The sequence below is a fragment of the Aspergillus luchuensis genome, chromosome 1, assembly GCF_016861625.1.
Source record: "Aspergillus luchuensis IFO 4308 DNA, chromosome 1, nearly complete sequence".
Classification (NCBI taxonomy): Eukaryota; Fungi; Ascomycota; class Eurotiomycetes; order Eurotiales; family Aspergillaceae; genus Aspergillus; species Aspergillus luchuensis.
The window spans coordinates 4,530,888-4,549,182 of NC_054849.1; the positions used below are offsets into that span (position 1 = coordinate 4,530,888).

Here is an 18,295-nt window from a genome sequence, read left to right on the forward strand (position 1 = left end):
TACTACCCCATCTCGATCTAAATCTCATTTTCTTATTCATCTGGCATCGGTCTCATTAATTTACATGTAAACTCGTCACTGTTTTCCTCTTCCTCACTCTAGGCCCAAATAACAATGTGCTATCCTTCATTGGTCCTGAACACGAATAGTCCGCGGTGGGCCTCATATCAAGAGTACGGAGGGCGAAGAGATGTGGCGCTAGAATCTCTCGACATTTTTTCTTTCTTTCTTTTTTTATTATTATTATTTATTTTTATTTCATTTCTTTCCTATTTTTTGTTTCTCATTAAGACATTTCGAGACTGATCCGGTGGGTAGAAACGGGAGTAAGAAATTAGTGACTGGGGAGGGGGGTATAATGCTGACACCAACCGTGATGCATCTAGGAGTATGATCACCTATAAGGCGAAGGCACGCATAGAGAAAATTAGCTGAGAAGCATGAGACATGAACGACTTGGATCAACCGGATCCCGGCAAAGAATGGTCGCTATTTCTGTATGGCTCGTTCGACTAGCTGCCGACTCAGATTTCATGTCAACATCGGAGCAGTACGAATCACGCGCTGTTTGTTGGGCTTCAGGGCGACTCTGGGCTCGTCGCGTTTCCCCCTCAGGCTGTCAGAAAGAGAAAAAGTCTGGTAGCTCATCTGCATGCCCTGCATGCAGGCAGCATGTCCGGCGTATCTTTGTTCTTCCACCCTTCCATCCGCCTTTCTTTCGGATCCAGTACTTTTTCGCCAAATTTTCTTTTCTTTTTGAGTTGATCGATTTGCCCGTTTTCCCTCAATCAATCGGGGAATGGGTGCCCAAGGGATCTACTAGTTTGCAGGCCCATCGCCTCTTACTAACTTTTCCAAATCTCCAGCTGCCCCTCCTTCGTCTTTCCCCTCCCCACGGACTAAACGCAACTAAACTCTTTCGTCCCTTGTCACTTGCTTAGCGACCACCACCACCCATCTTCTCCTCCCTCCGCTCGCTACCAACGACTCATAATTGCGTGCAGGACTATCATCCGAAGAACCTGTCGGGATTAGACGCTCTTATTCGGTGGAAGAATGAGCCGTCTTCCTCTGCTGCCAATCAGCAATCGTGACGCGGCAGGTCTGCAATGGTAGTCTTGTCCTTCAATCTCTCGTGATTGATCTTCGTCCCCTTACCCACGCGCTCAATTTCCGATTTAATTGGACAGTAAGTAGGATATCAGCATCAGTTCTTGTCAGTGGCACGATACAAATTTGATTAGTAGTACCTGACAGGCAGCACCCTAGCTTCTGTTGCTGCATTTCTATCTTTATTATTATGATTATTATCATTATTATTTTCCCACTTTGTGGAAAGAAAAATCCTCGAACTGCTTATACCCTCGATCTGTCTATTGTTATCACCAACGGTAAAGGTACAAAGTATCTGTTTCAACGCCAGCAAAATTGACGCATTGCAGGCACTCTAGTAGCATAGCTACTGACTTAGCTTCACGTCTAGTGTGCAACTTCCACATACACCCCCGCCGTCAGTCTCCATATTTCGGAACGGGTAGCCAACGAGCAGGATAGGAATGGGTTGAAACAATAAGCAAGACTAAGGATCCGGACCACCGAGTGTCCGCTCAATGAGACACGGCGGTCCCCCAAAGAACCAGTGTTGCCAAGCATACTGGCATGTAATGGTCGTCTGCGGGATGGAAATGACGGGGCCTACGAGGTTACGAAGACACTAGAGTAGCATGCCTGCTTAGGTACAACTAGTTGCTGCATGACAGTCGCAGAGGTGTGGAGCCTTTGGCGAGGATATCGATTAGGGTGAAATCTCACCCTGCGCCTCAATGAGAAGGTACCTAGCATGACAACGCCCGCCAGTGATGCAGGCTTGGTGTCATGTCCCACTCTAGCAGACGCATGAGCTTCTTCCTGCAGATGGTGGAAGTCTCGATCCCAGTGGCAGGACTGACGCTTCTGAAGGTCAAACCAACGTCACTGACAGTGATCCGTTGTGACTGGGCTATCTGGTCGGTGGTCGCTCTCCAAGTATGCGGAGCGCTCAGGACTCAGCTCAGAAAGTCAACTGCTACCTAGCTATTCGGACACTTATCGACTTTCTCCCCGTCTCGCATACATCGGGCTGCGCTACGCTACCTTTTACTCGCTTGGGAGTAGCGCCCCTCTGCGATACTACACCCCGAGGAACGCCGGGACTAGATCATTGCGGCCCTCTGACTGGCAAGGTTCTCCCTGGTCTTCCATTCCTTTTTCGACCCCTCTTGTCTTGGTTTTGCTTTTTTGCTTCTTCTCCGTTGTCTTGGTTCCCCGTCTGTTTCTTCATTTCCGGTGTGGTGCACCTTCCTTCCCCTTTAGCCATCCTTCACATCAGTGGGTATCCAAGGCGGCTAGTAAACTTTGAACTTGCGCGCCCGACTTTGGTAACGCGGTGCAACTGCGCGCAAAAAGTACCTTCTGGCCCCATAGACCCCCTTCAATTTGGTTTTCCCCATTTAGTTTACGTTAATGTGACTTTTGACTTTCGAAAAAAACGGGCCGCGCCGAATGTTTAAGGCTAATCGGCAAACAGTTCGGTGCCCACCGCATGGACGGTCGGATGGAATGCATCCGCAAGTGAGTACTATGCTTAAGCACGCTTGGGCCATGTTAAGGAAACTGGTCAACTGGCACGTTGACAAGTAGATTAACCAAGGCGCTGGGTTGGAGTCTAGAATCGTGTCAGACCGGGGGCCGATATACGATTATCATGACTGACTGCCTCTGCATATTTGCTCTCACATGGCCTTCTCATCACCAACATGGCTGCCGAGATGCAAGAAACATATTTACATAGAGGCGGCTAGCGAGAAATCGGCCGAAGGATCAATGAGATTGTCCCCGTCGGTGGGAAGAACTAGTGCCAGTTGTGTCTTCCAAGAGAGCCACGAATTCCTCATATCCCTGATAGCATCCGCAAGTTGAATCAGCAGTTGGACGCCACAGAAGAACCCCCCTCTCACAGGAACCCACTCGCCTTTCCGAGTGTTCGCAATTTCTTGCCGCCCTCTTCACCAATAGGCCGTTTGGCCAATCGCAGTAGTCGTGACCTTCCAAAGGCCACAATGCGATTCAAGTCCTTGATAATTGTATAGGTATAACACTTGTGATAAATTGAGGATCTGACACAGCGTGATCCAGTCATCGTGACCAAGCAAGATACAGGATGATAATAAAATCCGATCGAGTCAGAAGTTAAGTAGTTGCCTTCTTTGCCTCCTCGGTTCGACATCAGACATTGCCAGGATGTATCCTGTATCTTGCATGAAGTGTGGCACCTCCTATCCCTGTGCCTTTTATTTGACCGGTTATAACGGTGTGATGCCTGCCAATCCCTCCGGATCCGAATAATCTACATGATGCTACTTGGTATATGCTACTTGATACTTTAGCGTCGTGATAGACAACGATAGCATCCCTTCATATTTTAGGGTTACTTGACCACGAGACTATATCTGATTCAAGACCGTCACAGCAGCGGCTAAGGCTGGTGTCACCCTCAGCACATGCCAGATGAGCCAAGCGACTGGGCCAAAGAAGCTTGCTGAGCGTGTCGCCGTATGTATCTGTCGGGCCAGGCTGGCTTGGGTAGAATCCTAATACACAAATCATATGCTTTTAGATTAATATTATCATCTCATTATTATGAGAGATGGATTGCAATTCGGACTTCCCACGGATCTGGTTCTCTCACCAATACCTTCTATTCCTTTCTTTGGTCATTGCCCTCGCACCCCGCTTCGGCGAAGGGCAAGTGCATCATCCTGAATACACACATTAACAGGGCGCCCAGTGATACTCCATCGGATAGCAGAGAGGAATTTTCTAGCCACTTCTTACCCCCCACCTTACACCCCTCTCTCACCGTCTGTGAGGAGGGCACGGGATACGGAATAGTACAGGGGATGACATGGATGAGCCAGGGAGAAAAGAAGGCAGATGGAGCCATCCTCAGCGTCACATGTGACCTTTTTCCCTCTTGTCCCTTTCGCATGATCCGGAACTTCAAAATGAAGGAAATGAGCACTAACGCAGGGTGAGAGCAGTCACTCGAAGTTGGTCTGACTGTTGGGTTGTTGTTGTTTTTGCTGCTGCTGCTGCCACTCGATTGGAGCTCAACGTACCAAGAATTCAACACAGCTTGCTGGTCGATCTCCCTGTCAAACAGCATCAAGAGCATGAAGCACTCCTTACTAAATTTACTACTTGCTAGCCTACTCCGCCACGATTTCAGCGCCAAGTTAATGCCCATCTGCTTACCGCATCTCGTTTCACTGACGGAAGGGCCCAACAGCACCACCACAGCAGAAAATCAGCAGTAGCAGCAGTAGCCGCAGGGTGGATTCTTTTCACGTCGGATGATCAACCGATCCCCGAACGACCGATGGCTAACGCGCCTGTCAGACTGTCATTCATGTCAGTCAGCTGCATGCCATCTGCAGGAGAACAGGGGTCCAGGATTATTTCAATAGTGGCCAGACTAGATGTATGCGAATCTGTCATCATGATGTATGTTTTATGAATTAATTCTTTTGCCGCCAGAATTCCTTTTGGGGGGGAGAGGAGGTGTTGGAACAATCATTGACCCGTTTTTGATCATTGCTAATTAGGTGCTTACGGTCACTCACTACTACCTCTTCACACACAATGGAAACAAAGACAGCCCGGGCATTCCGAAGCATAGAGACAATGGGTAAGTAGGGATATTAATGGATACGAGGTTACCACCGATGGACTAGGGTGGTGGTAAAACTACTACTACCGTATGATAGTATTCCCATTATATATTTTCCCTTACTCCGATGATCCCTCATCCTCTCGGTCCGATTTACTCACCTTGTCTTAGGTATGTACTACCTACCCACTTACCAATTGACTTACTTCCTGTAGGTAGTAGTATGCTATGCTGTGCTGGATAATGCCCAGACATGGCAACTATGCAGGGCAGTCAAATCATTCTGCGTTAACTACGTATCTTACCGCCAACCTATAATCAACTACGTCTACCAACCTGCCACCTAACAGAATTGTCTGGACCTGCTGTGTCAAATCCAAGGAAATATGCTCAGGTATCACAAACACCAAGCCTACCCATTTCTTTTTCTTTCCCACTCATCCTGAACCAGGTGCCCGGAGTCTTGACATCCCTGGGTAGTAGTAGTAGCAGCATTTAGTATTTTAGTATTGCGGCTTTTTTCTTTTCTTTTCTTTTCTCGGTGTTTGCTTTTCTCTCTCCCTCCCTCTCAAGGTACCTACCTACCTACCTTTATCCTTCCCATTAAGGGCGTAGCATCCGAAGTCAGACGCGTGAAGTATGTAGTGCTCCGCGAAGCACGCTAAGTAGCGAACGGGGTGGATAGATATGTAAATAGGTACTTATGTCTCAACTCCCCCGAATTAAATAGTTCAGGATACACTATACCGCACCCGTACCTGACTAAAGAAATATATATATCAACCTTAAAATCAAACCTCTCACCGATAGCCAATTAACTGACTTAGTACTACTACGTAATTTAAAACACACGTGCCGAGTGGTTTCACAGCACAACTTACACAACTTATCTTCACGACTCCGAGGAGATATGCCATCGGTTCCGCTTTCGGTTGGTTGTGCAGAGAATGGCCTTAGTACTACTGCTACTACTAACTACTATTTACACAAACACACTTATGTACCTACGTAGTCACTTTGATCGATCGATTTATCTATCTACTGTATCTTGGTCGGTGGATTGGTTCGTGGGTTGGTCGATTGATTGATTGATTGCTTGACTGATTTTGCATGTTGGGTGCTTGGATTGGAAAGACTAGTACTACTTATTTCATGCCGCTGCAGGTACGTAGTAGTTTGTTTAGGCGTTCAGGGGAAGAAGGAATTATAGTTTATAGTTTGTTTAGTTTATGATATCCCGGGGATCTTCTTCGGTGTAGTCCATGGCCGGTGTATGTATGTATGCATCAGATATAGGGACTGGGATGACTGGGATTTGGACGGGGGTTCTACGGTGTGAGCATATCGAAGCGGAAACAAACGGGAAGAACCGAAAAGAAAAAAAATATAGGGCAGGTCAAGGAGGGTGAAAAAAATGGAAATCTCATTTCATGAATAGAAGAATTCATTCATTGGGAACCACGACCCGTACATATTACCCCGTCGTGATCATATTTTTTTAGCCGCGCCGTTCTTTGTTCATTGAAGAATGAAAGAACCATTGAACCGAGCCAAATTTTTTGAAGAAATTTTTCCATAATTCGCTCCTCTAATCACAAAAAAACATCATTTATTGATATTTATGATGCATTTAGCGCTTGCCGGCAGCCTTCTCCTGAGACTCCTTGAGGACCTTCTTGACGATCTTCTGCTCCTCAATCAGGAAAGCACGGACGATGCGGTCCTTGACGCAACCAGCGCAGCGGGAACCACCGTAGGCGCGGCTGACGTTCTTCTTGGGGCGGGAGATCTGAGCGTACTCGCGGGGGCGGAGAGCGGGGACCTATATCGGTGGAAAAGGGTGATACAATCAGCCATTTTTGCTCTTCCTTCATATCCTTTGTATTGCGAATGGTGGTGGTGGTGATGTTGATTGTTGTCGTTTCCTTGTGCGTTTCTTGAAGCGATCGTCCATGCACACACTCTCTCAATCCACTCATCCACATTCCAGCCCGTTCGTTCAAACACAACCACCACCGCCACCATTCAACATAGATAATTCGGGAGCACTCACACCAGGGAGCTTGATGCCACAGTCACCGCACTTGGGAGCAGTGCCCTTCTTCTTGATGTGAAGGTAACGGAGCTCACCGCCGGGGGTCTTGATGATGCGGACCTGGTTGGACCGCGTGTTGTACCTGAAGAACAAAATCCATCAATACCCTATTCAAAAATATCTCGGCGTATATATAAGATTTCAAGAGCAAAGGAGCGGTCCATCGCGTCGAAATCGGACAAATCGTTATTGCACCGTAGCGACCGATAAAGAAAGAAAATTTGGTGGGTGTGACAAAAGGCACGATGGGGGTAGAATCAAGAGGGAAAATTCAAACGTACGGGTTCCGGCGGCGCTGCAGAGAAAAAGAACATTATATCAGTATTTCATTTCATATAATATTCAGAGATTCAATATACTCACGTATTGGAGTCTGTTGTTCGCCATTTTGTCTGTCCTTGAACCTCTAGGTCGGTGGTCTCAAGAGATTGGCGGCGGCGTCGTCGGTTGTCGTCGTTGACCTCGTAGAATTCTCGCGGTAATCTGGATTTGTGTGGGTTTCGCTCGGAGCCCTGGGCGGCCGCGCTAGCGCTAATTTGGCGAGAACGCGCTAACCCCAATCCGGACTAGTACCGGCCCGAGCAGAGCCGCCACCTCTTTTCAGACTTGCTTCATCAAACAAGGCAGGAGAAGCAAGAAGAGACTGGAGCAAGCTGTCTTATCACCTTCCCGTCGTGAGAAGGGGATCGTCCAGGAGTGGTTTTATCTTCTTCGGGGCAAAGCTTCATTTCTCCGACGCGATTTCTTTTTATCAACTTGTTTTAATTCCCCCTTCCCTCCATTCCGTTTTTTTCGCGTCGCTGAGCTGCAGTCGATGAGCTCGCGATAAGTCACGACCCGTGCATCTTTTGACGCGACTTAGTCACGAAACTTCCAGCCCGTCCATCAGAGCAGAGAGTGTCCTTCATATATACAACCCATTACCATGGCATCATTGCCTCCCCCTCCGCCTCCGGGCTGGGGTGCGTCGGCGCCGCCGTCGATGCCGTTGGCTCCTCCGCCACCGGGATATCAACCGCCTGCGGACCCGACTGTCGCGAAGTTTGCCCAGAAGAAGAATGAATGGCTGCGGACGCAACGGAACCGGTTCGGCGAGAAGAGAAAGGGTGGATTTGTCGAAACACAAAAGGCTGATATGCCCCCGGAGCATCTGCGAAAGATTGTTCGGGACATTGGCGATGTGTCGCAAAAGAAGTTCAGCAATGAGAAGCGCAGCTACCTCGGTGCGCTTAAGTTCATGCCCCATGCTGTGTTGAAGTTGCTGGAGAACATGCCCATGCCTTGGGAATCGGCTAGGGAAGTGAAGGTATTGTATCATGTTAATGGTTGCCTTACCTTGGTCAATGAGACTCCTCGTGTCATTGAGCCCGTGTTTCACGCTCAATGGGCTACCATGTGGGTGTGCATGCGGCGAGAGAAGAGTGATCGCAGACACTTCAAGAGAATGCGCTTTCCTCCTTTCGACGACGAAGAACCTCCGCTATCGTGGTCGGAAAACATTGAAGATGTGGAGCCGTTGGAACCTATTCAGATGGAGCTTGATGAGTCGGAGGATGCTCCTGTCTATGAGTGGTTCTATGATCACCGGCCTCTGCTGGATACTCCCCATGTTAATGGGCCGAGCTACAAGAGCTGGAACTTGACACTTCCGCAGATGGCCACTCTGTATCGACTAAGTCATCAGCTCCTGAGTGACGTCGTCGATCAGAACTACTTCCATATGTTTGACTTGAACAGTTTCTTCACCGCCAAGGCACTGAATGTCGCTATCCCTGGTGGTCCTCGCTTCGAGCCTCTGTACAAGGATATCGATCCCAATGACGAGGACTTCAGCGAATTCAACGCCATCGACCGTATCATCTTCCGCGCCCCTATCCGCACGGAATACCGCGTCGCCTACCCCTTCCTGTACAATACTCTCCCGAGAAGCGTAAAGGTTTCTTGGTACTCTCACCCTCAAGTTGTATATGTCCGCACCGACGATCCTAATCTCCCCGCCTTCTACTTCGACCCCGTCATCAACCCTATCTCCTCCCGGTCCGTCGCGCCGAAGAATATCACTGTCAGCCATGAAGATGAGATCTTTGGTGAAGGAAACAACGAGGACGACTTCGAGCTCCCTGGCGACTTCGAGCCGTTCTTCTCCGATGAGGAACTGTATACACCCGATACCGCGTCCGCCATTGCCCTCTGGTGGGCCCCTCATCCCTTCAACAAGCGCTCTGGCAAGATGGTGCGCGCCCAGGATGTTCCCCTCGTGAAGCAGTGGTATCTGGAGCATTGCCCGCAGGGCCAGCCTGTCAAGGTTCGCGTCTCATACCAGAAGCTGCTTAAGACATTCGTCCTCAATGAGCTGCACAAGAAGAAGCCCAAGGCCCAGAACAAGCAGAATCTGTTGAAGACTTTGAAGTCGACCAAGTTCTTCCAGCAGACGACGATCGATTGGGTTGAAGCAGGTCTGCAAGTTTGCCGCCAAGGTTTCAACATGCTCAACTTGTTGATCCACCGCAAGAACTTGACCTACCTCCACCTTGACTACAACTTCAACTTGAAGCCCGTCAAGACTTTGACCACTAAGGAGCGAAAGAAGTCTCGTTTCGGTAACGCTTTCCACTTGATGAGAGAAATCCTTCGTCTCACCAAGTTGATCGTCGACGCCCAGGTGCAATATCGGTTGGGTAACATCGATGCCTTCCAGCTGGCTGACGGCATCCTGTATGCTTTCAACCACGTCGGACAGCTTACTGGTATGTACCGTTACAAGTACAAGTTGATGCACCAGATTCGTTCTTGCAAGGACCTCAAGCATTTGATCTACTACCGCTTCAACTCGGGACCTGTGGGTAAGGGTCCTGGATGCGGTTTCTGGGCTCCGGCCTGGCGTGTTTGGCTCTTCTTCATGCGTGGTATCATCCCTCTGCTCGAGAGATGGCTCGGAAACCTGCTGTCCCGTCAGTTCGAGGGTCGCCACAGCAAGGGTGTTGCCAAGACTGTCACCAAGCAGCGTGTGGAGTCTCACTTCGATCTTGAACTCCGTGCATCTGTCATGGCGGATCTCATGGACATGATGCCCGAGGGTATCAAGCAGAACAAGGTCAACACTGTCCTCCAACATCTGTCGGAGGCATGGAGATGCTGGAAGAGTAACATTCCTTGGAAGGTTCCTGGCCTTCCGGCGCCCATTGAGAATATCATTCTCCGTTACGTCAAGAGCAAGGCCGACTGGTGGATTTCCGTCGCTCACTACAACCGTGAACGTATCCGTCGTGGTGCCACCGTCGATAAGACAGTTGCGAAGAAGAACCTTGGTCGACTCACCCGGTTGTGGCTCAAGGCTGAGCAAGAGCGTCAACACAACTACCTTAAGGATGGTCCCTACGTGTCGTCCGAGGAAGCTGTGGCCATCTACACAACTATGGTCCACTGGCTTGAGTCTCGCAAGTTCTCTCCGATCCCCTTCCCTAGTGTTTCTTACAAGCATGACACCAAGATCCTGATCCTTGCTCTGGAGCGTCTGCGTGAATCCTACTCCGTCAAGGGCAGACTCAACCAGAGTCAGCGTGAGGAGCTCGCTCTCATTGAACAGGCGTACGATTCTCCTGGAACGACCCTAGCCAGAATCAAGCGTTTCCTTTTGACTCAGCGAGCCTTCAAGGAGGTCGGCATCGATATGAACGACAATTACAGCCATATCAACCCCGTGTACGACGTGGAGCCCATCGAAAAGATTACCGACGCCTACCTCGACCAGTACCTGTGGTACCAGGCAGAGCAGCGCCACTTGTTCCCCGCTTGGATCAAGCCGTCGGATTCTGAAGTTCCCCCCTTGTTGACTTACAAGTGGGCTCAGGGTATCAACAACTTGGACAATGTCTGGGAGACTGCCGATGGCGAGACGAACGTTATGATCGAGACCGAGCTGTCGAAGGTCTATGAGAAGATGGATCTTACTCTGTTGAACCGCATGCTTCGCCTTATCATGGACCACAACTTGGCTGACTACATCACTTCCAAGAACAACGTTCAGCTCAGCTACAAGGATATGAACCATACCAACAGCTACGGTTTGATTCGCGGTCTGCAGTTCTCCGGCTTCGTTTTCCAGTACTATGGCCTGATGATCGATTTGCTGCTCCTCGGTCTGCAGAGAGCTAGTGAAATGGCTGGACCCCCTGCAAGCCCCAACGACTTTTTGCAGTTCAGAGACCGTGCTACTGAGACGAAGCACCCTATTCGTCTGTACACGCGTTACGTTGACAAGATCTGGGTCTTCCTTCGATTCTCTGCCGATGAGTCTCGAGACTTGATTCAGCGCTTCTTGACTGAGAACCCCGATCCCAACTTCGAAAATGTCATCGGGTACAAGAACAAGAAATGCTGGCCTCGTGATTGCCGCATGCGTTTGATGCGTCATGATGTCAACTTGGGTCGCGCTGTATTCTGGGATCTGAAGAATCGCCTGCCGAGGTCCATCACCACCATCGAATGGGACGACACTTTCGCCAGTGTTTACAGCAAGGACAACCCGAACCTTCTGTTCTCTATGTCCGGATTCGAAGTCCGCATTCTTCCTAAGTGCCGCAATCAAAATGAGGAGTTCTCGGTGAAGGACAGCGTTTGGTCTCTGGTCGATAACTCGACTAAGGAGCGCACAGCTCATGCTTTCCTCCAGGTCACGGAGGAGGATATCCAGAAGTTCAACAACCGGATTCGTCAGATTCTCATGTCGTCCGGTTCGACGACTTTCACTAAGATTGCAAACAAGTGGAACACGGCTTTGATCGCACTTTTCACCTACTACCGTGAAGCTGCTGTATCCACTGTCAACCTTCTGGATACGATCGTCAAGTGCGAAACCAAGATTCAGACCCGTGTCAAGATTGGTCTGAACTCCAAGATGCCTTCGCGTTTCCCTCCCGCCGTTTTCTACACTCCCAAGGAACTGGGAGGTCTGGGTATGATCTCTGGATCCCACATTCTCATCCCGGCTAGCGACAAGCGGTGGTCCAAGCAAACGGATACCGGCATCACCCACTTCCGTGCGGGTATGTCACATGACGAAGAGACCCTGATCCCGAACATCTTCCGGTACATCATCCCCTGGGAAGCCGAGTTCATTGACTCCCAGAGAGTGTGGATGGAGTATTCGCAGAAGCGGCAGGAGGCTCAGCAGCAGAACCGCCGTTTGACGTTGGAGGACCTGGAGGACAGCTGGGACCGTGGTCTTCCCCGTATCAACACCCTGTTCCAGAAGGATCGCAGTACGCTCAGCTTCGACAAGGGTTTCCGTCTTCGCGCTGAATTCAAGCAATACCAGCTGATGAAGAGCAACCCGTTCTGGTGGACTAGTCAGAGACATGACGGAAAACTGTGGAATTTGAACGCTTACCGTACCGACGTCATCCAGGCCCTTGGTGGTGTCGAAACCATTCTTGAGCACACCCTCTTCAAGGCAACTGCCTTCCCATCATGGGAGGGTCTCTTCTGGGAGCGGGCGAGTGGCTTCGAGGAATCGATGAAGTTTAAGAAGCTCACGAATGCCCAAAGATCCGGTTTGAACCAGATCCCGAACCGTCGGTTCACTTTGTGGTGGTCTCCTACCATCAACCGTGCCAATGTATACGTTGGTTTCCAAGTCCAGCTGGATCTTACCGGTATTTTCTTACACGGTAAAATCCCGACCCTGAAGATTTCGTTGATTCAGATCTTCCGTGCCCACTTGTGGCAGAAGATTCACGAGTCCGTCGTTATGGATCTGTGCCAAGTCTTCGATCAGGAGCTTCAGCAGCTGGGTATTGAGACAGTCCAGAAGGAGACCATCCATCCTCGTAAGTCTTACAAGATGAACAGCTCTTGCGCCGACATTTTGCTTTTCGCAACGAACAAGTGGAATGTCACGCGTCCTTCCTTGCTCTTCGATACCAAGGACGTTTATGAGCCAACCACGACAAACAAGTTCTGGCTTGACGTGCAGTTGAGATATGGTGATTATGACTCCCACGACATCGAGAGATATGTTCGTGCCAAGTATCTCGACTACACCACCGACAGCATGAGTATCTACCCTTCGGCTACCGGTTTGATGATTGGCATTGATCTCGCGTACAACCTGTACTCGGCATATGGTCAGTACTTCCCTGGTCTGAAGACCCTGATCCAGCAGGCTATGGCCAAGATCATGAAGGCGAACCCTGCCTTGTATGTCTTGAGAGAACGTATCAGGAAGGGTCTGCAGCTCTATGCTTCGGAAAGCAACCAGGAATTCCTGAACTCCCAGAACTATTCTGAGCTCTTCAGTCCTCAGATCCAGCTATTCATTGACGATACCAATGTCTACCGTGTCACCATCCACAAGACCTTCGAAGGTAACCTGACGACCAAGCCCATCAACGGTGCTATCTTTATCTTCAATCCCAGAACCGGACAGCTGTTTTTGAAGATCATTCACACAAGTGTCTGGGCTGGACAGAAGCGTCTGGGTCAATTGGCCAAGTGGAAGACAGCAGAAGAAGTGGCGGCTCTCATCCGATCCTTACCTGTAGAGGAGCAGCCGAAGCAGCTGATTGTCACCCGTAAGGGTCTGTTGGATCCTTTGGAAGTCCACCTGCTTGACTTCCCTAACATTTCCATCCGAGCTTCCGAGCTTCAGCTTCCTTTCCAGGCCGCGATGAAGGTTGAGAAGCTTGCGGATATGATTCTCCGGGCAACGGAGCCTCAGATGGTTCTCTTCAACCTTTACGATGAGTGGCTGAAATCAATCTCACCTTACATTGCCTTCTCTCGTTTGATTCTCATTCTGAGAGCTCTCCACGTCAACATTGATAAGGCGAAGATTATCCTCAGACCTGACAAGAGTGTCATAACCCAAGAGCATCATATCTGGCCTTCATTGTCGGATGAGGATTGGATGAAGGTTGAAGTGCAATTGCGTGACTTGATTCTGAACGACTACGGCAAGAAGAACAATGTCAACGTTCAGAGTCTGACGAGTAGTGAAGTTCGGGATATCATCCTCGGTATGGAGATCAGTGCTCCTTCACTTCAACGTCAGCAGGCCGCGGAGATCGAGAAGCAGCAGGAAGAGCAGAAGCAGCTCACGGCTGTTACGACGAAGACACAGAACGTCCGTGGTGAGGATATCATCGTCACTACCACGTCTCAGTACGAGCAGCAATCGTTTGCTTCCAAGACTGAGTGGCGCACACGGGCAATCGCGACGTCCAACCTTCGTACGAGGTCTAACAACATCTACATCTCGTCGGATGACGTCCGGGAGGAGGGATACACCTACATCATGCCGAAGAACGTCCTCAAGCGCTTCATCACGATTGCAGATCTGCGTGTGCAAGTTGCCGGGTACCTGTACGGTACCTCCCCTCCTGATAACGACCAAGTGAAGGAAATCCGCACCATTGTCATGATCCCCCAGGTGGGCAATACGCGTGAGGTGCAGTTGCCACAGCAGCTGCCCCAGCACGATTATCTCAACAACCTCGAACCTCTGGGTGTTATCCACACCATCTCTGGAAACGAGCCCCCTTACATGTCGGCCATGGATGTTACACAGCATGCTCGTTTGATGAACGCCCACTCCTCCTGGGACAAGAAGACGGTTACCATGACAGTGTCTTTCACCCCTGGATCCGTGTCACTTGCGGCCTGGGGTCTCACGCCCCAAGGCTACAAGTGGGGAGCAGAGAATCGTGATACCACGTCTGATCAACCCCAAGGATTCTCGACCAGCATGGGCGAGAAGTGCCAGCTGTTGCTCAGTGACAAGATCCGCGGATACTTCCTGGTGCCGGAAGACAACGTCTGGAATTACAGCTTCATGGGCAGCTCCTTCGGTGGAGTGGAGAAGCGGCCGGTGTACGTGAAGATCGACACCCCTCTGAGATTCTACGATGAACAACATCGTCCATTGCACTTCCAGAACTTTGCGGAACTGGAAGATATTTGGGTTGACCGTTCTGATAACTTTGCGTGAGCGATGTGTGGATGGCGTTGGCATGATAATACTTTTCTTCTTTTCTCCTTTTATACGGACGATTACGCTGTTTCGAAATATTTCCCTATATCTTCAAGCCATGTCTTTTTTTCCCTCTCAATGTTCTTTTTTTTTTTTTTTTATATTTGATGTTCGCAGTATACAAAATCCTCTCATGTGTCTTACTATGGTTACATTTTTTGATATCGATGCTTGGCAGCAAGTGAGGGATGAGAAGCCCAACGGAAGTGGAGATCCGGTGGCGGGGACGGGGCAAAAATGGCTGCGCTATGTACAGTAGACATGTAGGTAGCGATGTATGTTTAAGAAGTTAATTACCCAAAGTGGTCATCGGTTTGTAGATGTTCTCATGTATACGGTAGGTAGAGTAGAGGAGTCAATATGGAGATCCAACAGGCAGCTATAATACAATTCGGGGCCTTAAGAGTTTAGGGGATCGACCATGTGGGTGGGCAGCAGAGCTAAAGAGGGCCGGAGGAGACTGTCAATCAATATGGACCATGTGTGAGTCCACTTTGGGCCGGGTAGGTTAATCGTTATTAACGGTCTAGTAATAATAATAAAAAAATACTATAAATTAGACCGGAATATGCTTAATATCAATAGTCTAGTTTGGTGAGGGGGTTAGTTGACGTGTGTATTTTTTATTTTCTCAAGCCGGGGGTGGGAAGATCAGTGTTTGTGTCTTGATGGAACTTGACCGAGCAAAAAGACGGAGTACGAAGGAGGGGGTGCTCCTAACTCTTGTCTCTCCCTCACACTCACTCACCTACTTACTACTCTTCCTCTCCCTCTCCCTCTCCCTCCCTCTTGTTCGCCCGTCTGAACCCACCCACCCTACTTAGTCCTACTGAACACTTTCCCTCTCACGTTCTCTTTCTCTCTCTCTCTCTCCCTCTTCTGTGCCGTGCACGGCTGCTAACTAAAAACGCCTCTCACTTTCCCCCCTGCTTCACTTTTTCTCCTCCACACCATCCCTTCCGGCTGGATCCGATGTACATTTCCAACGGTCTGGCCCAAGCACTCATCCAGCCAGCTGGTCGGGGCGTCTAAGACATTCGCGTCGGGCTCATTTTATTTCGGTGGTTTGATGCAATGTGATCAACTCGACTGTTTCACCAGTGCCTCATGGCCTGAAATCTCGGGACGAAAGTCAAATTGCAGAGACCCATCGGAAGAACTCGCCCTGCAACTGCAAGATACGATGGATGGGCTTACGGGGGATCCACCTCGACGCCAATCCTGTCCGGAGTACGGAGTACACGCCTACTTGAGACTACTACCCCTACAGGTTAAGGCGATATTCAGTCTGGAGTCTGAGAGGGGTCTTACGTGTTGTGTACAAAGTATAAGCTCCCCAACCCCGTTTTTCCCTTTTTTATTTATTTGTTGGTTCTTAATTTTTATTTTTCCTTATTGTCTTCCTGCCTGTGTCCATAATCTATCATCCGTTGATGCTCATTGATCGAGCAGGGACAATAATTAGGAATCAGCCGGATGCTTAAAACGTAACTCACTCTATGGAGTAGCTTTCTCTCCATCTCAACCGCTATGACATGGTGGTGGCTCTCAGGGCCTCTCTCTTACACCTTAACAGCAAACAGCTCGAGCTACTGCTACTACTCTCACCCGCCCACGGCCTATCATATCATAAAAAAGGAAATAAGGAAAATAAAAATGAACTAAAACATTAGACACATTCATGACAACCCACCTCTCACATATTTTACCCACGCGCTAAGCTCCCGGCCTCCGACCGTTCTCGGGGGCTTGTGTCCACGAGGGTGACCTAGAATCAAGAGCAAATAAGGTTGACAGGAAGGCTCCTGCTCTCATCAGAAGGGTCAAACTTGCTCCAATTTGACAAGGGACGTGGCCTTCCAGTCCAGCTTCGTCTGGCCTCACAACCCAAGGGGGCCGGAGACCCAAAAAGAACGAAAAAGAAAATAAAATAAAATTGAGTACAAGAAAAAAAAAGTGAGGCCAGGCAAAAAAGGGGAACCTAGACGTGGGTACGGTTTAGGCTCGAGCCTGACCCGCGATCATTTTTTTTTCTCCTCCTGCGCGATAAAGTCGTATTCTTAGTCGATGGGAGCCACCGCACATCGTTCATGCGTGATTGAGGAGTCGTGATGTGCGCGCGCGCGCGCTCTCGTTCTTGACTCCCTCACTGGTGTTGTGTTGGTTTGGCTTCCCGCGCCCGTTCCAGGCTACGGGATTTTTATATACACTATCCAGACCAGGGTCGTTACTCCATTTCCCTCTCGAGAAACAAAGGCTCGGCCGGAACTCCCTGCTTAGCCTGATGGCCCACCTCCGAGCAAGCTAGCACCCTCCCGCTAGTCATTCCAATCACCTTTTCCAGGTGGATGTCTCGCCGACGACCGTTCTCTACCCGCCATTGGCGTATTCGCTGAGTGGAGTTGCTGCGTCGACGTACGACGGTCCTTGTTCTGACAGGGGGCGAATTCCTGAGCGAGTTAGGAGCAGACCAGCACAACAGGTTTGACTTCCTTGACCCGAGTCCACCGACTCGCTCGTCTCATTCACGTTCGTATCCAATAAGTTAACTTCAGATTATGCCTGGCCTACGTATGGGTTTGGGCTTGGATCTCCCCCCCCGCTTCTGCGTTTGCTCGGGGCTGGAGACGGTAGAGCCCCGAAAGAAGGGAGAGGGGCAGAAAGAGGAGGGAGAGAGTGATGGATTGATTGATGAATGGAGGGCGACTCTTTGTCTACCTGAGCTTTGGCTGGTTCGCCGTGTTTCAAACTTGTACACAGTATCTCCCGACTACTGCCCTAATTTCCTCCTCTACGGCAGTCACTGCCATGCCTTGGCAATCACCAGACGGGCCGGCGGAAGGCAAATGGTAGCCTCATCCTTCGTCCTGCTGGCATCCATGACCGTTGTCCCCTCTGGGTCCCTCTGCAAGCTAAGCTTGACTGGAACGCAGATCCGTCAAATGGGCGATTTCTTCTGCCAGCCCACCTGCACCTTTCTGATTTGGGTTATATGGAGTGTCTCCGTGTCTCGTCAATTTTACCCCATGGATTCTGACAGCTTATTTATTATGATTTGCCCTTTCCAGAACCTTTCATCGGCCGTCTACGCTGCCGTATATATCCTCTAACACTTACCCTATCACTGCTCTGCACGGGACTTTTACATGCAGCTGGAAGCAGCATCCCGGCATCAACCTCCACTTGTTCTTCCCCGTTAGATCCTGCATCTCAAACGACGGAGGGATACGGGCTGCAAGCCTATCTGCGGAGTTTCTGGCATGAGAATTAGACCTCCGACTTCTCTCAGTAGATTTGGTTGGGCCGGGACTCTTGTCGGTGCGTCTGGACTCTGGTGAAGATTACCGGTCTTTTTCGGGACTTCCCAGCTGGCGCGCTCATCACTGACCCGGTGAGTAGTACTAGTAAGCCATCTATCCATCCCTTTCGCCCAGTGACTCTTTCCCTTTCCCATGGTGGCCAG

The 18,295-nt window shown here is 49.8% G+C and overlaps 4 protein-coding genes across 4 annotated transcripts; 3 read left to right on the plus strand and 1 right to left on the minus strand.

Moving 5' to 3' along the window:
• Positions 1 to 440: 440 nt before the first annotated feature.
• On the plus strand, positions 441 to 941 carry AKAW2_11513S (uncharacterized protein; the record flags this gene model as incomplete). Its single annotated transcript, XM_041684006.1, has 1 exon — positions 441 to 941. The coding sequence occupies one exon, from the start codon at positions 441 to 443 to the stop codon at positions 939 to 941; it is 501 nt and encodes a 166-aa protein (XP_041538233.1).
• A 5,397-nt stretch (positions 942 to 6,338) lies between these two features.
• On the minus strand, positions 6,339 to 7,190 carry RPL34 (60S ribosomal protein eL34; the record flags this gene model as incomplete). The annotated part of the gene is made up of 4 exons (XM_041684007.1): positions 6,339 to 6,530; positions 6,762 to 6,885; positions 7,085 to 7,098; positions 7,167 to 7,190. 4 exons carry the CDS (start codon positions 7,188 to 7,190, stop codon positions 6,339 to 6,341), a joined length of 354 nt encoding a protein of 117 aa, XP_041538234.1.
• A 538-nt stretch (positions 7,191 to 7,728) lies between these two features.
• prp8 (U4/U6-U5 snRNP complex subunit PRP8) lies at positions 7,729 to 14,790 on the plus strand (the record flags this gene model as incomplete). Its single annotated transcript, XM_041684008.1, has 1 exon — positions 7,729 to 14,790. The coding sequence occupies one exon, from the start codon at positions 7,729 to 7,731 to the stop codon at positions 14,788 to 14,790; it is 7,062 nt and encodes a 2,353-aa protein (XP_041538235.1).
• Positions 14,791 to 17,390: 2,600 nt separating this feature from the next.
• On the plus strand, positions 17,391 to 17,942 carry AKAW2_11516S (uncharacterized protein; the record flags this gene model as incomplete). The annotated part of the gene is made up of 1 exon (XM_041684009.1): positions 17,391 to 17,942. The coding sequence occupies one exon, from the start codon at positions 17,391 to 17,393 to the stop codon at positions 17,940 to 17,942; it is 552 nt and encodes a 183-aa protein (XP_041538236.1).
• Positions 17,943 to 18,295: the final 353 nt, after the last annotated feature.